Here is a 15,153-nt window from a genome sequence, read left to right on the forward strand (position 1 = left end):
TCCCTATAAAAATCCTGTTAAAAAAGGTCCCTTTAGTGGAACCTAACACATGCCGCAAATATACATTATTCCAAGATGAATAGGATATAATTATCCGATTAATATTTATATATAAATCCGTCGTTTATTATAAACATTTCGTACATTAGAATACAATTACGTATTCCGATGATTTTCGGGAATTACATTGAAAATATTGACTTCGAATACGAATATCAATGATCGTCAATATAATTATTTGCGATCGACTACTGGTTCGATTGTTTCCCCTCCGCGGATTTGTCCCCAACCAATAAGTCGCCAATGTTTCTCAACACGACGAGACAGCGCGATTTTCTCATCGATTTCTGTACACACCGGATTCGTCAAACTAATCTTCGCAAGATCAGCCCTGGTAGCTAAGACGCGGCCTCCTGTACTCAAGGAACCAATGTTCACTAAGAGCACCTCATTTTTCGAGAGTTTTGGAACCTGGTGAAGTATATTAGAGTTTTTAATTATTATAACAGTAGAGGAATTTTCCAATATCTCTACTAATTTGTCTCAATAAATCAATTCTATCTTTAAATAAATCTCTCACCTTGGCTCCCTTCTTGTCTCCTTCTGTTCGCACTCCTAATAAGCGCTTAAGAAGATAATACGATATCTCAAGTTCAATAAAAATCTTAGGCAATGCACCTACAGCTCCTAGAATCTGACCAACCAAACGATCCGCTCGACACAAAGTAGGCTCGATCTTCGTTCCCACGCCTGAAACAACAATGTCAAATTAGAAAAAAATATAATGATTCTGATTTCTGAAGATACATATGTACATATCTAATAGAGGAATGTACCTATGAGTCCACCAGGCACTGCAAACTGCAATTCGTTTTGTTCAGCAAAAAGAGATACAATACGTGAAAAGATTGGTCGACACGTTAATTTTCCTTCACCGTCCTTGGAGACTAAACCAGGCCGGACCTCAATCTCCATGCCAACCTAATAAAGTAATAATATTAAAGTAACTGTCTTCATTTGCAGGACTTTATCGTATTATCTGTGTACCTTTAAAACTCCCTTAAGAATACTTCCACCGGCAACACCACCCTTGAGGTCATCGACCTCGCAGCCAGGTTTATTAACATCGAATGAACGAATGACAATTAATCTTGGCTCCGAAGTAAAGTCTCGAAGAGGGACAGGAATCTTCTTTGTTATGTACTCGCACAGTACTTCAATATTATATTTAAGCTGCGCCGAAATTGGAATAACCGGAGCACCCTCAGCCACAGTACCTGAATTATATTAATAAATAGCATACAAAACATTATTTTATATCAAATAGCTTAAGACGATTACCTTGAACGAATTTTAAAATTTGCTCGTACTGCTCCTTGGCTTGTCCTTCCTTTACTAAATCAATTTTATTTTGCAAAATAACAATATGCTTCAACTTCATGATCTCAATAGCAGCCAAATGCTCAGATGTCTGTGGCTGTGGGCAGGACTCGTTACCAGCTAAAATAATCATCTTGCATAATTTTTGTAATAGACCTAATCAGTATTGCACTATGTAACCGAAGCCACCTTTTCACATATAAAACGTCTAGCAAAATTCATTTACCAATAAGAAGTAATGCAGCATCCATAACTGCTGCTCCGTTAAGCATAGTAGCCATAAGAATGTCGTGACCTGGACAGTCTACGAAGGAGACATGACGAACCAGCTGAAATCTACCAGAGCAGGCAGGACGTAGACATGGAAAAGAATCATCCTTGCTAGATCCTCCAGAGATGTAGCACGCAGGTCTTGGACACTTTTCATTGTCACACTTGTAAATCTTGGCATTTGCATATCCTACACAATTAACAAAACTCAATAAATGTTAACCTAACACAAAATTGATATCAGTGTTAAGCCATCAAATGATTATTCATAATCAAATAAAATTCAATATTATTCAGCAGTACTATGTATTCCTTTATTTGTCGAAGTTGCCTCGCCGTTTCTTTGCTCCTCTTAAGCGAAACTAAAGTTTATGTGAAGATTGAATACAGCATATGATCAATAACAGAACACATACGTTCATACGATATTTTCGGTGGATCATTCACTCATTGAGAGCTCTGACTATAGCGCATTTATTAATCATTGAAATATAATAATTCTCTACGTATTCAGAGATGTGAGATTCGCCATGCGCATAACAACAATAATAATAATATAATAATAATAGTAGTAACAAAAATTCCGCTTAACATTCATGCCGTTTATATATTACAAATTTAAACAAACGAGCTAGTGTTATCTAATCCATATTTTTATTTATATTTCTTTTAGGCACTGAATTCCTTATGAGCGAACAATGTCACAAGTGAGTTGCTCTTCATTATATAACATAGAAAAATCATTATGGAATCATGTAATATTTTATTTACCATCCATCAGGTAAGTGCCATATTCGTTTTTATTTACTCTAACTACCATTTCAACCGAACCGAAAAGAGTCGAGACTTACGGTTTATTTGTTAATGATTTAATGATTAACATGTTTAATTTATGAATAACGCGTGAATAGCAGGACGAAATTTTTACACGGAAATCATTATTTTTATACTCGTCGAGCTTATTACATGAAATTCGAGAGTGATCTTTTATATTGTTACTGTTGTGCAGATACGTACAATACAGTAATTAACTCCAAGTCATTAGCGTGCTGGTGTAATCGCACGTCGATGACAGTAACAATAATAAATAAACGTATACGAAACGTTTTAGTTCTCTAAAAATGCAATATAAAACGTCTATGAGCCATAAAGAAATAAGAGAAAGAAAAAAGGAAACTTAATACTTAGATGCAATTAAAACAATTAATGTCAAAATGTTGATGAGTTATACACGTTTCGTATAGTCAGGTGTGCAGTGAAATAACGTAATGTCAAATGGGCACTTGCTATACATATATGTCATAAAGTTATTGACATAATTCTCAAAGGGACGCAGAGTGTATTGACAAGAACGGGCAGTATGCTTAAATAACTTAATAGAGAAATCTAAGATAGAATAACTTGAAACGCATTAGCATTCTACATCAACATTATATCTCTTTGGGAAATGAGCTGAGGAAATTTGCATCTGACCTATTCAAGTAGAAAATTAACAATGTTCCATGACTATAATTCTAGTTATTTCGCTATCCATAAAATTCAACAAAGAAGTTACCAAAATACTATATCTCGTTGCAAATGAAAACCTTAGTCAGACACTGACTTTAATCTTAGGCAGTAAGTTTATTATCGATTAACAGAAGTGACATATAGACTCAAAAAGTACTACCGATTAATCAAGTCATTGATAATTGCTCTTGAATGTTCAAAACAAATACTGTCTACACGCCTTAGTACCACATTTACATCTAGTCTTATAATCTAAGGACCTTCCACCGGGTAATTCTAATCGCTGTTGCGATTCCGAAGGCAAATCATTGTTATCAGGCGCTTTAGAGAACTGGCATGCATAATCAAATGTTATCTCTTCGTTTTGCTTAATGTCCCTCGTAGCAAACAAAGCGAGCTTCGGGAGATCCGGCTCGAGGCAATCAATCCATACAGCATAAACGGCTAAATTAGGATCACAGGAGTGATTTATAAAATGAGAGACGTTTCCATATATGGCAGCATCCACAGTGTACAAGCATTGATCCTCGCTCTGGTTATAATCTAAATCGAATAAGTATGTTCTGCCAGCAGCATCGTATTCCGTGCCACGTTTCTCAGCTTCCTCGCTTGTTATGACCTCACCAACGTATTGCGTAACGAAGGTACCTTTCTTAATGACTCTCAGTGTCTTAACGCCCCAGCCGCGACCATTAGAAGTGCGAAAAACGCAAAGCTTAGCAAATGTGCCACGCTGCACCACGCGATTTAGGCAATCTGGTGGGCAGGTGCAGCGTTTGTTGCACTCGTAAATAGGCGTACCCGGTGGTACGCGAATTCTCCTCGCAGATGTGTATGAAAACGATCGACTACCCTGGAGGAAACAGCACTCGCCCTTAGAGTCGCACGTTGTACATTCACAGCCAATCGGTGGCTCGTCCGGTATAATCACTCCTGCACCTGGCAGATACTCGTCTACGTAATAGAAGTCGCATGGCGCGAATTCTAAGTCGACTAAATTTTCTACTTTGATAAGCGGTTTTCCTTTTGATATGCCGTTCATTTCCTCCTCCCACTCGCGTAACGACGCCAACTGCTCGTTTCGCAAAGTAGAGAGCAGCACACGCAATATATTGTGTTTGATTCGACTCTCGAGTTTTCGCATTTTTGACCGTTTCTGGGCGAAGTACTTTCTCAAGTCTTTGTACAGTGTGTACTCGTAACTGAATAGGCAGTCGTCGTTTTCATTGTCATTCATCAGGCTCTTCATTAACTCCTCGATAGTTTCGGTATTGGGCTCGAAGCCAGTGACTTTCTTAAATTTATTTAATAGTCTCGTTCTCTCGTTCTCAAATTCCATTAATAGTTCCGCGCAATCAACTAGGTTCGTTTCAGGTTCCCATGTATTACTAAGGGAGCTCCAGCCTTTCCACTTTATTAAATACAATACATTCTCCTTTGTTATCTTTTTCTCCAATATTTTCTCCACTTCGTACTCCTTTTTCTTGATGAGCTTCCTCTTACCGCCAAGATTTTTAAACGTTTTACCTATGTCCTCGACTTGGATTCTCAATTCCTTTAACTTTATACCGTGCTGAAGATATTTTAACGCGTCGCACGAGTAGGAGTCACTATCACTAGACTTTTGCGAGCTTCTCTGACCTCTTGTACATTTATCATCCTCTGCATTCAGATTTTCTTCCGTCATCCGCTCTATTGATTCAACTAACATTTCACGTGCCGTTGAATTGTCTCTATCTTTGGGAATATTGGAAGAATCGTCTATACTTTCTAAGTATGTCTCGTCCATCTCGATAGAGGGCAATCGCACTTCAAGCCTTGGCAGCTTGGCTGGTGGCTGGATGATAGTTGTAGGCGAAGTGGGCCGCTTTAGACACACAGAGGACTTTGTGTATGTAGCGCCGGAAACTTCTGCCTTGTTTCCGCTGTTACTTTCCGTCGCACGACTCTCTGTAATTCCAAACAGTTAAACGGCGTCATTCTCTCGGCTCACATTTATTTCATTCATTTTTATAATATATAGACCTCTCCACGCATTTCGAAGTTTTAAGTAATTTTATGTCTTTTGCTTTCTTTAAGGTAAACTTAGTAGCGTGTCGTGTTGTGCGCGTCTCTTAATCCTCTTCATTCTTCCAGGTTCTTTCTTTTCTCTCACTCTTAGAACACCTAACGCTCTTGGCAGTGCAGGAACATTTTTATGATCGCAATTTTTCTAACGGCACCGATGAAAAACACTCGTAATTGTACCCTAATTCACGAAGGCATGACTTGCTAGTTCGTTCGCAGTACTTACACCAAATGTGGGTTTCCACTAGTGAAATACTACGGTCTGAAGTAGATCACACTGATAACTTATTCAAAGGAGATACCACATTGTGCCAACAAATCTGTACACGTAATATTTGCAGAAAAAAGTAATGCTGCTTTTATACGTGTGAACTGGTCGACAATGGGGAATTGGTAAACTGCATAAATAAATGTAACTACTGCTCTGTAATTTTGTTGTATCTAGTATTATTTATATATGGGAGTTTAAAAAAGTAAGTGCATAAATTTGTAATTTCTGATAATTTTACATGCTACTTTGACTGATTGAATTAGATTGTTTCAATAATAAAAAATGTAGGACCACCTATAGGTGAGGTACAAACTTTCACTATGCCAAACGATGAGTGGTTTATTACAGTCAGTATCTAGAATTGTTTAAAAACTAACACTGCAAAACTGTTTGAATCGAGATACTTTTGGAATAGATTGGAAGAATCAAAAATTAGTATTGAATGAAGTTAATTACATTATTGGAGCATCAATACATCTGCATTTACATTAAAAAAAAAATCAGGTTCAATGATAGTCAGCCCTCAAACAGGATATCTATGATAATATTTTATCAAAATAAATATAATGTTCATGTGAGTTTCCATCTTAGTAATTGGCTCTGATGCATGAGTTTTTTAAAAAGCATATACTTAAACTATTAGATATAAATCAGTGCTTCATAAAACATCATACAAAAAACACAATAAAAGCAAAGTAATTCACTACATTCCATATAGCTCCACACTTGAGCAATTGGTTAACATTCTTAAGGTACCATATTATGTGAATTTTAATATGAACCATTAAATGATTAGAATTAGAATAAAGAATTAAGGTTTAGAAAAAAGGGACTACTTACCAAGCTTAATAGTTATGTTTCTTTCAAGTTCATTTTTGAAACGAACAGTCTGCACACCAGAAATAGCTTTGACAATTGTAGATTTTCCATGTGCCACATGGCCAATAGTACCTATGCAAATTTGAGAATTGAATTTTATAATTAAGAATTATTTAAACACTATAAAAATGATATAAAAACAAAAATACTTTTACACACAATTAGCAACAACTCAAAAATAATAAACTAAATATGGGTAAAAGTGTAGAACACAACTTGAAAGGCTTTACAAAAGAAAAAAAAACTAAACAATCCACAGTTAACTTCAAGGAGTTGTATTACCTAGCTTATATTTAAATATGCTTTAATGTATAAAGAACATCATTGGTACTCAAAATTTAAAGTCTATAACAACACTGTACCTATCTTAATGATTTCTATACAATATGCATTATACAAAAAATGCAATGATTAACCAAATCTTTTGAGAGGATGATGCAATTTCAATTTGTGAACACTTATGCTCTTTTTCAGCAATGCACTCCATGTATAAGTTGCATATAAGTTAAACCAAGAAAAAATCACCACAAAATCACTTTCTTCAAATTATTATCCATAAAACTAAAAAAATGTCAAATTTTTGTTGAAGTGATAAATAAATATGTTTAATTCCGATAATTACCAATATTGATGGTAGCTTGTCTACTGATGACCTCACGCGACAGTGCAGTTAGCTTGCTCACATCCTATGAAATGATAGGAAAGAACAATATAAATTAGGGAAATACGGATGACAGTTTTCTATAAAAATTCTAACGAAATTATTTGCATACGAATATTTACAGATAAGAGAGATATGTACTTCACGAGCACGATTCACCGTGTTCTTGTACGCAAAGTCGAAATTTTGTTGAGGTTACTTATGGCCGATAAGGTACTTGTCTAAAGTATGGTCAAGCAGTATAGAGATATTATGACTTACGAGCTTTGAGAGGTCTTGCTTGTATAGGTTTGGCTGACCGGTGGTTACACCCAATCCTTCTTCTCCGCCCATATTGCCCTTTGAATTGGATATTTTCACTAAAATAAATGCACGAGGCACACTGCGAGAGCGCGGAACGATAGTGTTAACCACAGTTAACCGCCTCGCGTCGAAAAGAAATTAAGTTGGTGCGTATACACTGCAGCGCCACCAAGAAAATGATTTTTGCTGGCAAACCTTTGGGCGCGTTTATAAGAATTTTGTAAATTTAAGTTGCCTAATTTTTTGTGCACATTGAATTTCTGTAACGATTAAATGATAGATTATGACAATCGTTGAATAAAATACGCAAAAGAATTTTCATGATTCGGAGATTGTTGAATCAAATTCCTGTGACTATTATCAGTAATATAAATGAGACATTTGCTAATGAATTTTTGACAGATATTCAAAACCGGACTATTTCTGTGAAAAATATACAATACTGTTTTAGTATGAAAATTTCATATATTTATAAAGCAATAACTGTATAATTATATTTTGTAATTTTTAAAAACAAATAGATACACTGAGGAGGAATTTTGGATTCAATTTTAAAATGGAATTCCAATGTTCACATATTTTTCTACATATATATAATACATTATAATTGCTTTTACGTTTACTTTAGGTTTATTAAAAATTTACTGCTAGTACTGCAACCAACATTTTGTCGTTATTCATCCATATATATTTGAGAGAGACATATAATTACTTTTGCAGTACTATCAGTAATTTTTAGAATACACCCTGTATTTGTATTACAGTAGTAGACACATAAAATTGAATGTATAACATTTATATGTATATATTTAATATTTTGGTAACTTAGATGTTTTAAAATATACATTTTATTCACATGCGATTTTTATGCTGTTGTTGTTTCCACAATAAAAATACACTTTTGAGATATAACAGCTTAATGTTTCTTAAAAGTCGAGTCATGGGACTAAGCAAGGCATCATCCATTAAATAAAATCTTAAACATTTTTAGCAAACATATCCTTCTCCATATTATTGTTACTTAAGTTTAATGATATTATATGTACTCATAACCAGGTCGAGAAACATAAAGAATATTCACAAGGAATTAACAATGTTAACTCTTAGGTTCCTAGTATCACATTAACTTGGTAGTACAGACGTATACTTCACATTTAATTTAATTTGTAACACTGTCTGAGAACATCTTTTATTGCATTGGTGTGTACAACCAGTAATTATTTTGCTTTCTTGGTCCCTCTTGCTTTCCAAGCTTGCAAGAGATTCCAAGAAAAGTAGAGAGAGAAAAAGTGAACTTGTGACCCCAGCAAGACAAAGGCATACCACAATAATCCATAGGGTAAACCCTGAAAACATATTACTTTTTTGTAGAAACTTTTCTGAGTTTACAAATATTTAACTTACATGCCATATGTGAATATCATCAGAATTGTCACTTGTAAGATACTTCCAAACATCCTTGAAGTAATAAATGACAGCATAGGAAAGTGGTCCATAGCCCAACAAAATAATACCAATCATATATCGCTGTAATGTTTTGATTTTGTTCCTTCTAATTGCTGATAATCCCAGGAATGACAACAACAAACTTGTACACCATATGTACTCCCACCATAGTGGCTAAAAAGATATAAATCACATAGACATTTAATACATAAACATGCTCATTTAAATATGTATAATTAATGTGCCATACCACTGGAATCTGTAACTCTTCAATTTCCAAAATAAAAATATCCAAACGATCCAAAATGTCTGCTGATAATTTGGCTAGCATGACAAAAAATAGGAGGTAGTGAAAAAATATACAATACTTCAGTCTTGACTTGTTCATTGCACTATAATAAAAGATCTTGTTAATAACAGTACTTCTTATTTCTTAAATAATCATATGCACAGTGACAGCTGTGCAACCTCATGCTCTAGCAGTAGGTTAGAGACCTGCACTCACTAAGAGATTACAAATTATTTTTAAAAAACTTGGCAATACTCCGATACATCAAAAATTACCAGGAAACGACAGTCTCTCTCATGAGAAATTTGTTTGCCGTCCTTAAAACTATTAATTGCATTCTATTTCACTGAGACAGACTCACCTAGTTTGATATTGTGTCGCGATTATTTGTCTATGAGTGAAATCACTACCATCTGTTCCTAGGGCTTGTGAAAGCGTTAATTTTGAAGCCATCTCGTTCCAATTTTTGACCCTCCGTTCATAAAATTTTTATCTTTCGAAGGACGACACACGATGGCAAGCAATTCCGAGGCAGGCTAGACGACTATTTTTAAACTTCGAGAACCTGAGCGCGACTGACGATCTCGTGGCACTCGTGGATTGTGTCGATTTCCTAAAGAGCGATCTATAATCGCAGGTTTTATAACTTGAAGGCCTATATTCATTTGGAGCGTAACGTGTATTGAAGATACGGTTTAATTTGCAGCCGATAATTTAAAAATAAATTAAATAAAAAATTACCTTTTAAAATCATAATCTTTCGAGTGCTAAATTATTTCAAATTTAATTATATACATAGAATAAAGTATATTAATATTCGGAGACTACTCCGAAATATATCACATGTTATCTCATATCAAGCTTTTCGGAATGTAAAATCAGCAAAACCACAAGAATTATTATTTGTAGTCACAGCAAATTGCAGCAGGTCGTTGCTACAGAGATGAGTAGGGAGATTGCCAATGAGCCTGTTTTTGGTAGCTCCGCAAAGTTAGCCCCTCCACTTTGACTTTCGACATTTTTCTTTTTACCAATCGATTGGTGATCGTTTGGTGGTATTTGGTAGTCCATTCAAAACGTTTGGTGGTTTTCGGTTTACTTTCAAAATCCATAATAAATTTTTAGCATTAAGTTAGCCCCCCCACTTTGACTTTTTTCTTTTCACCAATCGATTGGTGGTCGTTTGGTGGTATTTGGTAGTCCATTCAAAACGTTTGGTGGTTTTCGGTTTACTTTCAAAATCCATAATAAATTTTTAGCATTAAGTTAGCCCCCCCACTTTGACTTTTTTCTTTTCACCAATCGATTGGTGGTCGTTTGGTGGTATTTGGTAGTCCATTCAGAACATTTGGTGGTTTTTGGTTTACTTTTAAAATTCATAACAAATTTTTAGCATTAAGTTAGCCCCCCCCACTTTGACTTTCGACATTTTTCTTTTTACCAATCGATTGGTGGTCGTTTGGTGGTATTTGGTAGTCCATTCAGAACATTTGGTGGTTTTTGGTTTACTTTTAAAATTCATAACAAATTTTTAGCATTAAGTTAGCCCCCCCCACTTTGACTTTTTTCTTTTCACCAATCGATTGGTGGTCGTTTGGTGGTATTTGGTAGTCCATTCAGAACATTTGGTGGTTTTTGGTTTACTTTTAAAATTCATAACAAATTTTTAGCATTAACATAGCCCCCCTCCCACTTCGACTTTTGACATTTTTCTTTTTACCAATCGATTGGTGGTCGTTTGGTGGTATTTGGTCAGTATTAACTAATCGGTTTAAGACCGTCGTAAAGCCCGGTTCCACAACTCAAGTTTAAGTCGGTAAACCGGGTTTAATGAAAAACGCGCGTTCCACAACTTCGTAAACCACGGTTAAGCCGAGGAGTCGTCGGTTAAATATAACCGGCCAAATTTGGGCGTTTAACGGGCTAAACTTCGGTTATCTGTATCAGTGGCTCCACCAAGGTAGGTGACAGCATTCTCGCTCCTCGCGGATCCTTAACCTAACCTCATATCATGGTTAATCATATTGTTGCTGCAACTGATTTATCTCCCATAAAAATGGGAAACAGACGGATTATCGATGCTTTGTTATCCTCTTCAGATGAAGAAGATTTTTTTGTGCATCGAAGGCAAAAAGTTGTGAGAAGACGCATAGATCATTTCGAAGAATTTGATAATATCGATTTTCCTGCTCGATTTCGCTTATCGAAAGAAAGTGTATAGGAAGTCCTACGCATATACGACATGAACTTGAGCATCGAAGAGAACAGTCAGTACTTCGTATATCTATATAATTAAAATCTTTGTTGATTAGACTTGTAACATATTATGTGTGCAAACCTAATGTGACATGAGATTTATAAATTTTTTTTAGAATCCATGCTATATCTCCAATGAACCAACTGCTTTTAACACTGCGGTTTTATGCGACTGGAAGTCATTTAATTTCAGCTGGGGACTTCAGTGGTGTCATCAAGACAAGTGCACACAGAATAGTACATGCAGTTACTGCTGCAATTGCTCGACTTCAGCCACTTTACATAAAGTTTCCTACAATGCCGAAGGAGGTAAAACATACACAGTTAAAATTCTTCAACATTGCATGTTTTCCAAGAGTCCTTGGAAGCTTGGACTGCACTCACGTTAAAATTCAGTCACTTGATAAGTGTCACACTTGTCACAATATTATGTCAATACAAAGTTTATTTTGATAAACATTAGTCAATGTGATGATATCTCATATACAGGTGGAAACGATGCTGAAGTTTTTAGAAATCGAAAAGGGTATTTTTCGATAAATGTGCAAGCTGTTTGCAATGCAAATTTAGAATTTTCCGACATTGTAGCGCGCTGGCCAGGATCGGTTCATGATTGCAACATATTTAATAACTCTAGAATACGTACCTTATTCGAAGCTAATACATTTGGAGATGGATTATTAGTTGGCGACAGCGGATACCAACTGCGATCATATGTAATGACACCGTTGGGTAATCCAAGAACTCGCTCCGAACAACTGTATAATGAATCGCTGATTAGAACTCGAAATACTATTGAAGGAACATTTGGAGTGTGGAAGAGAAGGTTTCCAGTCTTAGCTCTTGGATCCAGATTTCAGAAAACGGATACATTATTAGCTGTGATAGTAGCTACTGCAGTATTGCACAACATTGCCAGACATGCTGGTGAACTTTTGCCACCAGGCGATCCGGCACTTCAACTGCCCGCACCATGGGAACACATTTTGAAAGAAGGTATAATAAGACACGAATTAAACAGGCCACATCGAAATAGGGTACAAAACCATGTGCAAAATGCATTAATAAATGGTTACTTCCAAAGGTTGGTGCGAACTCGCTCGATTTTATTTTTATTTATTTTTAATCATTGCTAGCGTTGAAACCTTTTGTAATGTTCATGTGTTTCAGCTTGATAAGATAAAATCGAGAAAGGATTTTTTAAAAACAAAACTTGAGACATCGCAGAGAGAGAGAAAGAGAGAGAGAGATACTCCTTCAAGTTTCCCTGAAGTCACGTCCGTTGCAGCAGCATAGGAAATAGTAAACAAAGGAAAAATTGAAGTGCAAGAAAATCGATCTTGTGTATGATTAAAGTTCATTGCAATATACTCACGAAATTTATTTTTCGAACTCCAGAATTTGTAAATACGACGAACTACATTATATTTATAGTAAAACTATGTAGAATTGAAAAGTTGACTAAAAATGATTCTGTTTCCTGGAGGTTTCTCTTCCTTCCCGAAATATTGTTATTGTAGTTAATAAAGATGCGTTCATTTGCAAAAATATCCGTATAAAACATATTTGAGTACTAAAACTTTCACAACAAATACAACTTTTTCGACATTTCTTAAATTTAATAAAGAGATTATTATAATCAGTCATTGTCGCTGGCGTAGGAACTTATTAAGATTCTTTAGTTTTAAGATACTCATACTTAATTTTACTATTTTATATTGATAATAAAAATGACCAGAGATATGCGTAATAATGTATCCCTTCCACTACTTCATTCCGGAAAGTCAATCATAGAAGACATTTGAAAAGACGTAAGCACTCGGTTAGACTTATCTTCAACGGACTATAGGTTTCCGTTTCCGGTGGCGCGCCGAAACCAGAGAAAAATTGAGACCACCAAAAACAGGCTCATTGGCAATCTCCCTTACTCATCTCTGGTTGCTACACGCGTCCACCTCTGTATTCTTTTAGGAATAGACAAAATTTGTCTAGTTTTTCATTTTGTTTGAGTCTTATGATATACTGATATGTTAACTACAAGTATAAAATTTTGTGTTATACAATATTCTTATTTGAAAATATTCGCTATACTCCATCACAGGTGAGCCAACTCTTGTCACTTTGCTGTTATCTATTGACACGTGGTTGCACTGCTGTTGTAGTTTTTCATATAAGAAAGTTGAACGTATAATAATTCGGAAGAGAGTGACTGTCACTTCTTACTCACGTTTTATTTATCTGAGAAGTAAGGTTATTGATAATCAAATGATACGTCAGTTTTATTTGATTATGTAAGGTTATTAAGTCAATATAATATTTCATGAACAGATACTTTAATTCGTTTTTATTTATACAAAGTTTCAAAAATGAGTATGTTACAAGGCATCAAAATGTTAAAGCAGTTAATCCGATTCACCAATCGGAGTTTTACTAGTATTGGTAATTTTTTAATATTATTTATGGTTGAGTATGTTAATATAATATTATGTCTGTTACTGACTGTTTGAATAAGAGATTTGCATGCTGACATGTAAAACAGAAAGGACAAATTTAAAATTAAATAGTCAAATGAATTATGTATTCGTTATATTTAACTACATAGTCCTTAATATTGTCACTTTATTGATTAATATTTACAATATATATAACTAATTTATTTATTTTAAATTTAGTGAAAACAGAAATGGATACCAAAAAGGCATCTAATATTGTATGGATAGACATGGAAGTAAGAAATTACAATAATTTATTATTTTACTTTTAAATACATGCATTTCTAATAAAAACATTTTACGCCAATTTGAATAATACTGAAACATTTTTATAGATGACAGGACTTGATCCAGAAACATGCCATATTTTGGAAGTTGCCTGCTTAATTACAAATAGCAAATTAGATATAATTAGTGATAATTTCGATGTAGTAATTAATCAACCAAGTACAATATTGGAAAATATGTCAGAGTGGTGTATGAATCAACATAGCAAAGTATGGTAATTTTCTTTCTAAACTATGTTCTAAAAAATTCCTTTAATTTGGTTTATGCATTTTCTTTCAGACTGGACTAATAAATGAATCATATAAAAGTATAATTACTATAGAAGATGCTGAGAATCAATTATTAGAATTTATAAAAAAGTATGTCCCAGAAGGCAAGTGCCCAATAGCAGGAAATACTGTCTACATGGATCGGATATTTTTGAGAAAATATATGCCACACGTTAACGAATACATACATTATAGAATTATAGATGTTTCAACAATCAAAGAGCTTGCTAAGTAATATTTTAAATTATATTGCACCTCAAAGATAAGATTGTTCCCCAATAACCACTTGATGTAATTTAAAAATTAATATTACTATTTCTTTTCTAGGCGTTGGAACGTGGATGTATATCAATTAGGTATAACAAAGAATTTAAATCATAGAGCACTGTCTGATATAAAAGAAAGCATAGAGGAACTTAAAATATATAAAAAGCATATATTTAAAATTACAGACTAGTATAAATTACAGTACTATACAGTACTATAGATATAGAATTACTTTAATTTTTGAATAAAATTAGTACAATTTTCGTTAATATAAATTATCTAAAGATAAAACGTGAGTTCTAGAGGACATTGAAACTCACATGAAGGTGGTCTTTTGATAGCACATTTTATTGGTCAACAACCTACAAATAAAATAAAACTTGTCACCATACTACAATAAATTCTTGAATATGTATAAATTTTATGCTTGTACATTCATTTACATTGTTTAATCTAATTATTCTTAAAAAACTGTATAACTTAGTCATAACTTTACTTTATTGAAC

General features: G+C 34.3%; 4 protein-coding genes across 9 annotated transcripts; 2 read left to right on the forward strand and 2 right to left on the reverse strand.

Annotated features, from left to right (window-relative positions):
• Window positions 1–104: 104 nt before the first annotated feature.
• Window positions 105–7,681, reverse strand: LOC107262968 (eukaryotic translation initiation factor 2 subunit 3, Y-linked). 2 transcript variants are annotated; one of them, XM_015729726.2, is made up of 9 exons: window positions 7,299–7,487; window positions 6,999–7,062; window positions 6,338–6,448; window positions 1,607–1,840; window positions 1,342–1,500; window positions 1,048–1,277; window positions 837–981; window positions 581–750; window positions 105–471 (listed from the first exon to the last, which is right to left on the reverse strand). In XM_015729726.2, the coding sequence occupies exons 1-9, from the start codon at window positions 7,368–7,370 to the stop codon at window positions 235–237; spliced, it is 1,422 nt and encodes a 473-aa protein (XP_015585212.1). In that variant the 5' UTR covers window positions 7,371–7,487; the 3' UTR covers window positions 105–234. The 2 variants fall into 2 exon arrangements, with proteins under 2 accessions (XP_015585212.1, XP_015585211.1); XM_015729725.2 differs by lacking the exons at window positions 105–471; window positions 581–750; window positions 837–981; ... (1 more) ...; window positions 1,342–1,500; window positions 1,607–1,840 and adding an exon at window positions 1,940–5,109 and having other exon boundaries at window positions 7,299–7,681.
• Window positions 7,682–8,120: 439 nt separating this feature from the next.
• On the reverse strand, window positions 8,121–10,458 carry LOC107262927 (protein jagunal). Of its 2 annotated transcripts, XM_025080321.1 has the most exons (5): window positions 9,817–10,458; window positions 9,437–9,730; window positions 9,037–9,178; window positions 8,745–8,960; window positions 8,121–8,686 (listed from the first exon to the last, which is right to left on the reverse strand). In XM_025080321.1, the coding sequence occupies exons 2-5, from the start codon at window positions 9,526–9,528 to the stop codon at window positions 8,558–8,560; spliced, it is 579 nt and encodes a 192-aa protein (XP_024936089.1). In that variant the 5' UTR covers window positions 9,529–9,730; window positions 9,817–10,458; the 3' UTR covers window positions 8,121–8,557. The 2 variants fall into 2 exon arrangements, with proteins under 2 accessions (XP_024936089.1, XP_015585096.1); XM_015729610.2 differs by having other exon boundaries at window positions 9,437–10,458.
• A 628-nt stretch (window positions 10,459–11,086) lies between these two features.
• LOC107262928 (protein ALP1-like) lies at window positions 11,087–12,495 on the forward strand. Its single transcript, XM_025080327.1, has 4 exons — window positions 11,087–11,202; window positions 11,286–11,342; window positions 11,525–11,640; window positions 11,821–12,495. Exons 1-4 carry the CDS (start codon window positions 11,087–11,089, stop codon window positions 12,465–12,467), a joined length of 936 nt encoding a protein of 311 aa, XP_024936095.1. The 3' UTR covers window positions 12,468–12,495.
• Window positions 12,198–15,069, forward strand: LOC107262926 (oligoribonuclease). 4 transcript variants are annotated; one of them, XM_025080319.1, is made up of 7 exons: window positions 12,198–12,327; window positions 12,502–13,432; window positions 13,713–13,770; window positions 14,004–14,059; window positions 14,159–14,320; window positions 14,391–14,611; window positions 14,708–15,069. In XM_025080319.1, exons 3-7 carry the CDS (start codon window positions 13,722–13,724, stop codon window positions 14,835–14,837), a joined length of 618 nt encoding a protein of 205 aa, XP_024936087.1. In that variant the 5' UTR covers window positions 12,198–12,327; window positions 12,502–13,432; window positions 13,713–13,721; the 3' UTR covers window positions 14,838–15,069. The 4 variants fall into 4 exon arrangements, with proteins under 4 accessions (XP_024936087.1, XP_015585093.1, XP_015585092.1 ...); XM_015729606.2 differs by lacking the exons at window positions 12,198–12,327; window positions 12,502–13,432 and adding an exon at window positions 13,484–13,622; XM_015729607.2 differs by lacking the exons at window positions 12,198–12,327; window positions 12,502–13,432; window positions 13,713–13,770 and adding an exon at window positions 13,454–13,576.
• Window positions 15,070–15,153: the final 84 nt, after the last annotated feature.

This window comes from Cephus cinctus, unplaced genomic scaffold, assembly GCF_000341935.2.
Source record: "Cephus cinctus unplaced genomic scaffold, Ccin1 Ccin1_scaffold0129, whole genome shotgun sequence".
Classification (NCBI taxonomy): Eukaryota; Metazoa; Arthropoda; class Insecta; order Hymenoptera; family Cephidae; genus Cephus; species Cephus cinctus.

What these genes read in the sequence shown, in the direction of transcription:
- LOC107262927 (XM_025080321.1), bottom strand. Translation starts at nt 9,528, where the DNA reads ATGGCTTCAAAATTAACGCTTTCACAAGCCCTAGGAACAGATGGTAGT. An exon ending in GCGACACAATATCAAACTAG is followed by an intron (nt 9,179 to 9,436) that starts GTGAGTCTGTCT and finishes CTTTTATTATAG; the next exon opens with TGCAATGAACAAGTCAAGAC. An exon ending in AAGAGTTACAGATTCCAGTG is followed by an intron (nt 8,961 to 9,036) that starts GTATGGCACATT and finishes ATATCTTTTTAG; the next exon opens with CCACTATGGTGGGAGTACAT.
- LOC107262968 (XM_015729725.2), bottom strand. Translation starts at nt 7,370, where the DNA reads ATGGGCGGAGAAGAAGGATTGGGTGTAACCACCGGTCAGCCAAACCTA. An exon ending in AGCAAGACCTCTCAAAGCTC is followed by an intron (nt 7,063 to 7,298) that starts GTAAGTCATAAT and finishes ATCATTTCATAG; the next exon opens with GATGTGAGCAAGCTAACTGC. An exon ending in AAACATAACTATTAAGCTTG is followed by an intron (nt 5,110 to 6,337) that starts GTAAGTAGTCCC and finishes TTGGAATTACAG; the next exon opens with AGAGTCGTGCGACGGAAAGT.
- LOC107262926 (XM_015729605.2), top strand. Translation starts at nt 13,698, where the DNA reads ATGAGTATGTTACAAGGCATCAAAATGTTAAAGCAGTTAATCCGATTC. An exon ending in TTGTATGGATAGACATGGAA is followed by an intron (nt 14,060 to 14,158) that starts GTAAGAAATTAC and finishes ACATTTTTATAG; the next exon opens with ATGACAGGACTTGATCCAGA. An exon ending in GTATGAATCAACATAGCAAA is followed by an intron (nt 14,321 to 14,390) that starts GTATGGTAATTT and finishes ATTTTCTTTCAG; the next exon opens with ACTGGACTAATAAATGAATC.
- LOC107262928 (XM_025080327.1), top strand. Translation starts at nt 11,087, where the DNA reads ATGGTTAATCATATTGTTGCTGCAACTGATTTATCTCCCATAAAAATG. An exon ending in GATTTTTTTGTGCATCGAAG is followed by an intron (nt 11,203 to 11,285) that starts GCAAAAAGTTGT and finishes GCTTATCGAAAG; the next exon opens with AAAGTGTATAGGAAGTCCTA. An exon ending in TTCCTACAATGCCGAAGGAG is followed by an intron (nt 11,641 to 11,820) that starts GTAAAACATACA and finishes TCTCATATACAG; the next exon opens with GTGGAAACGATGCTGAAGTT.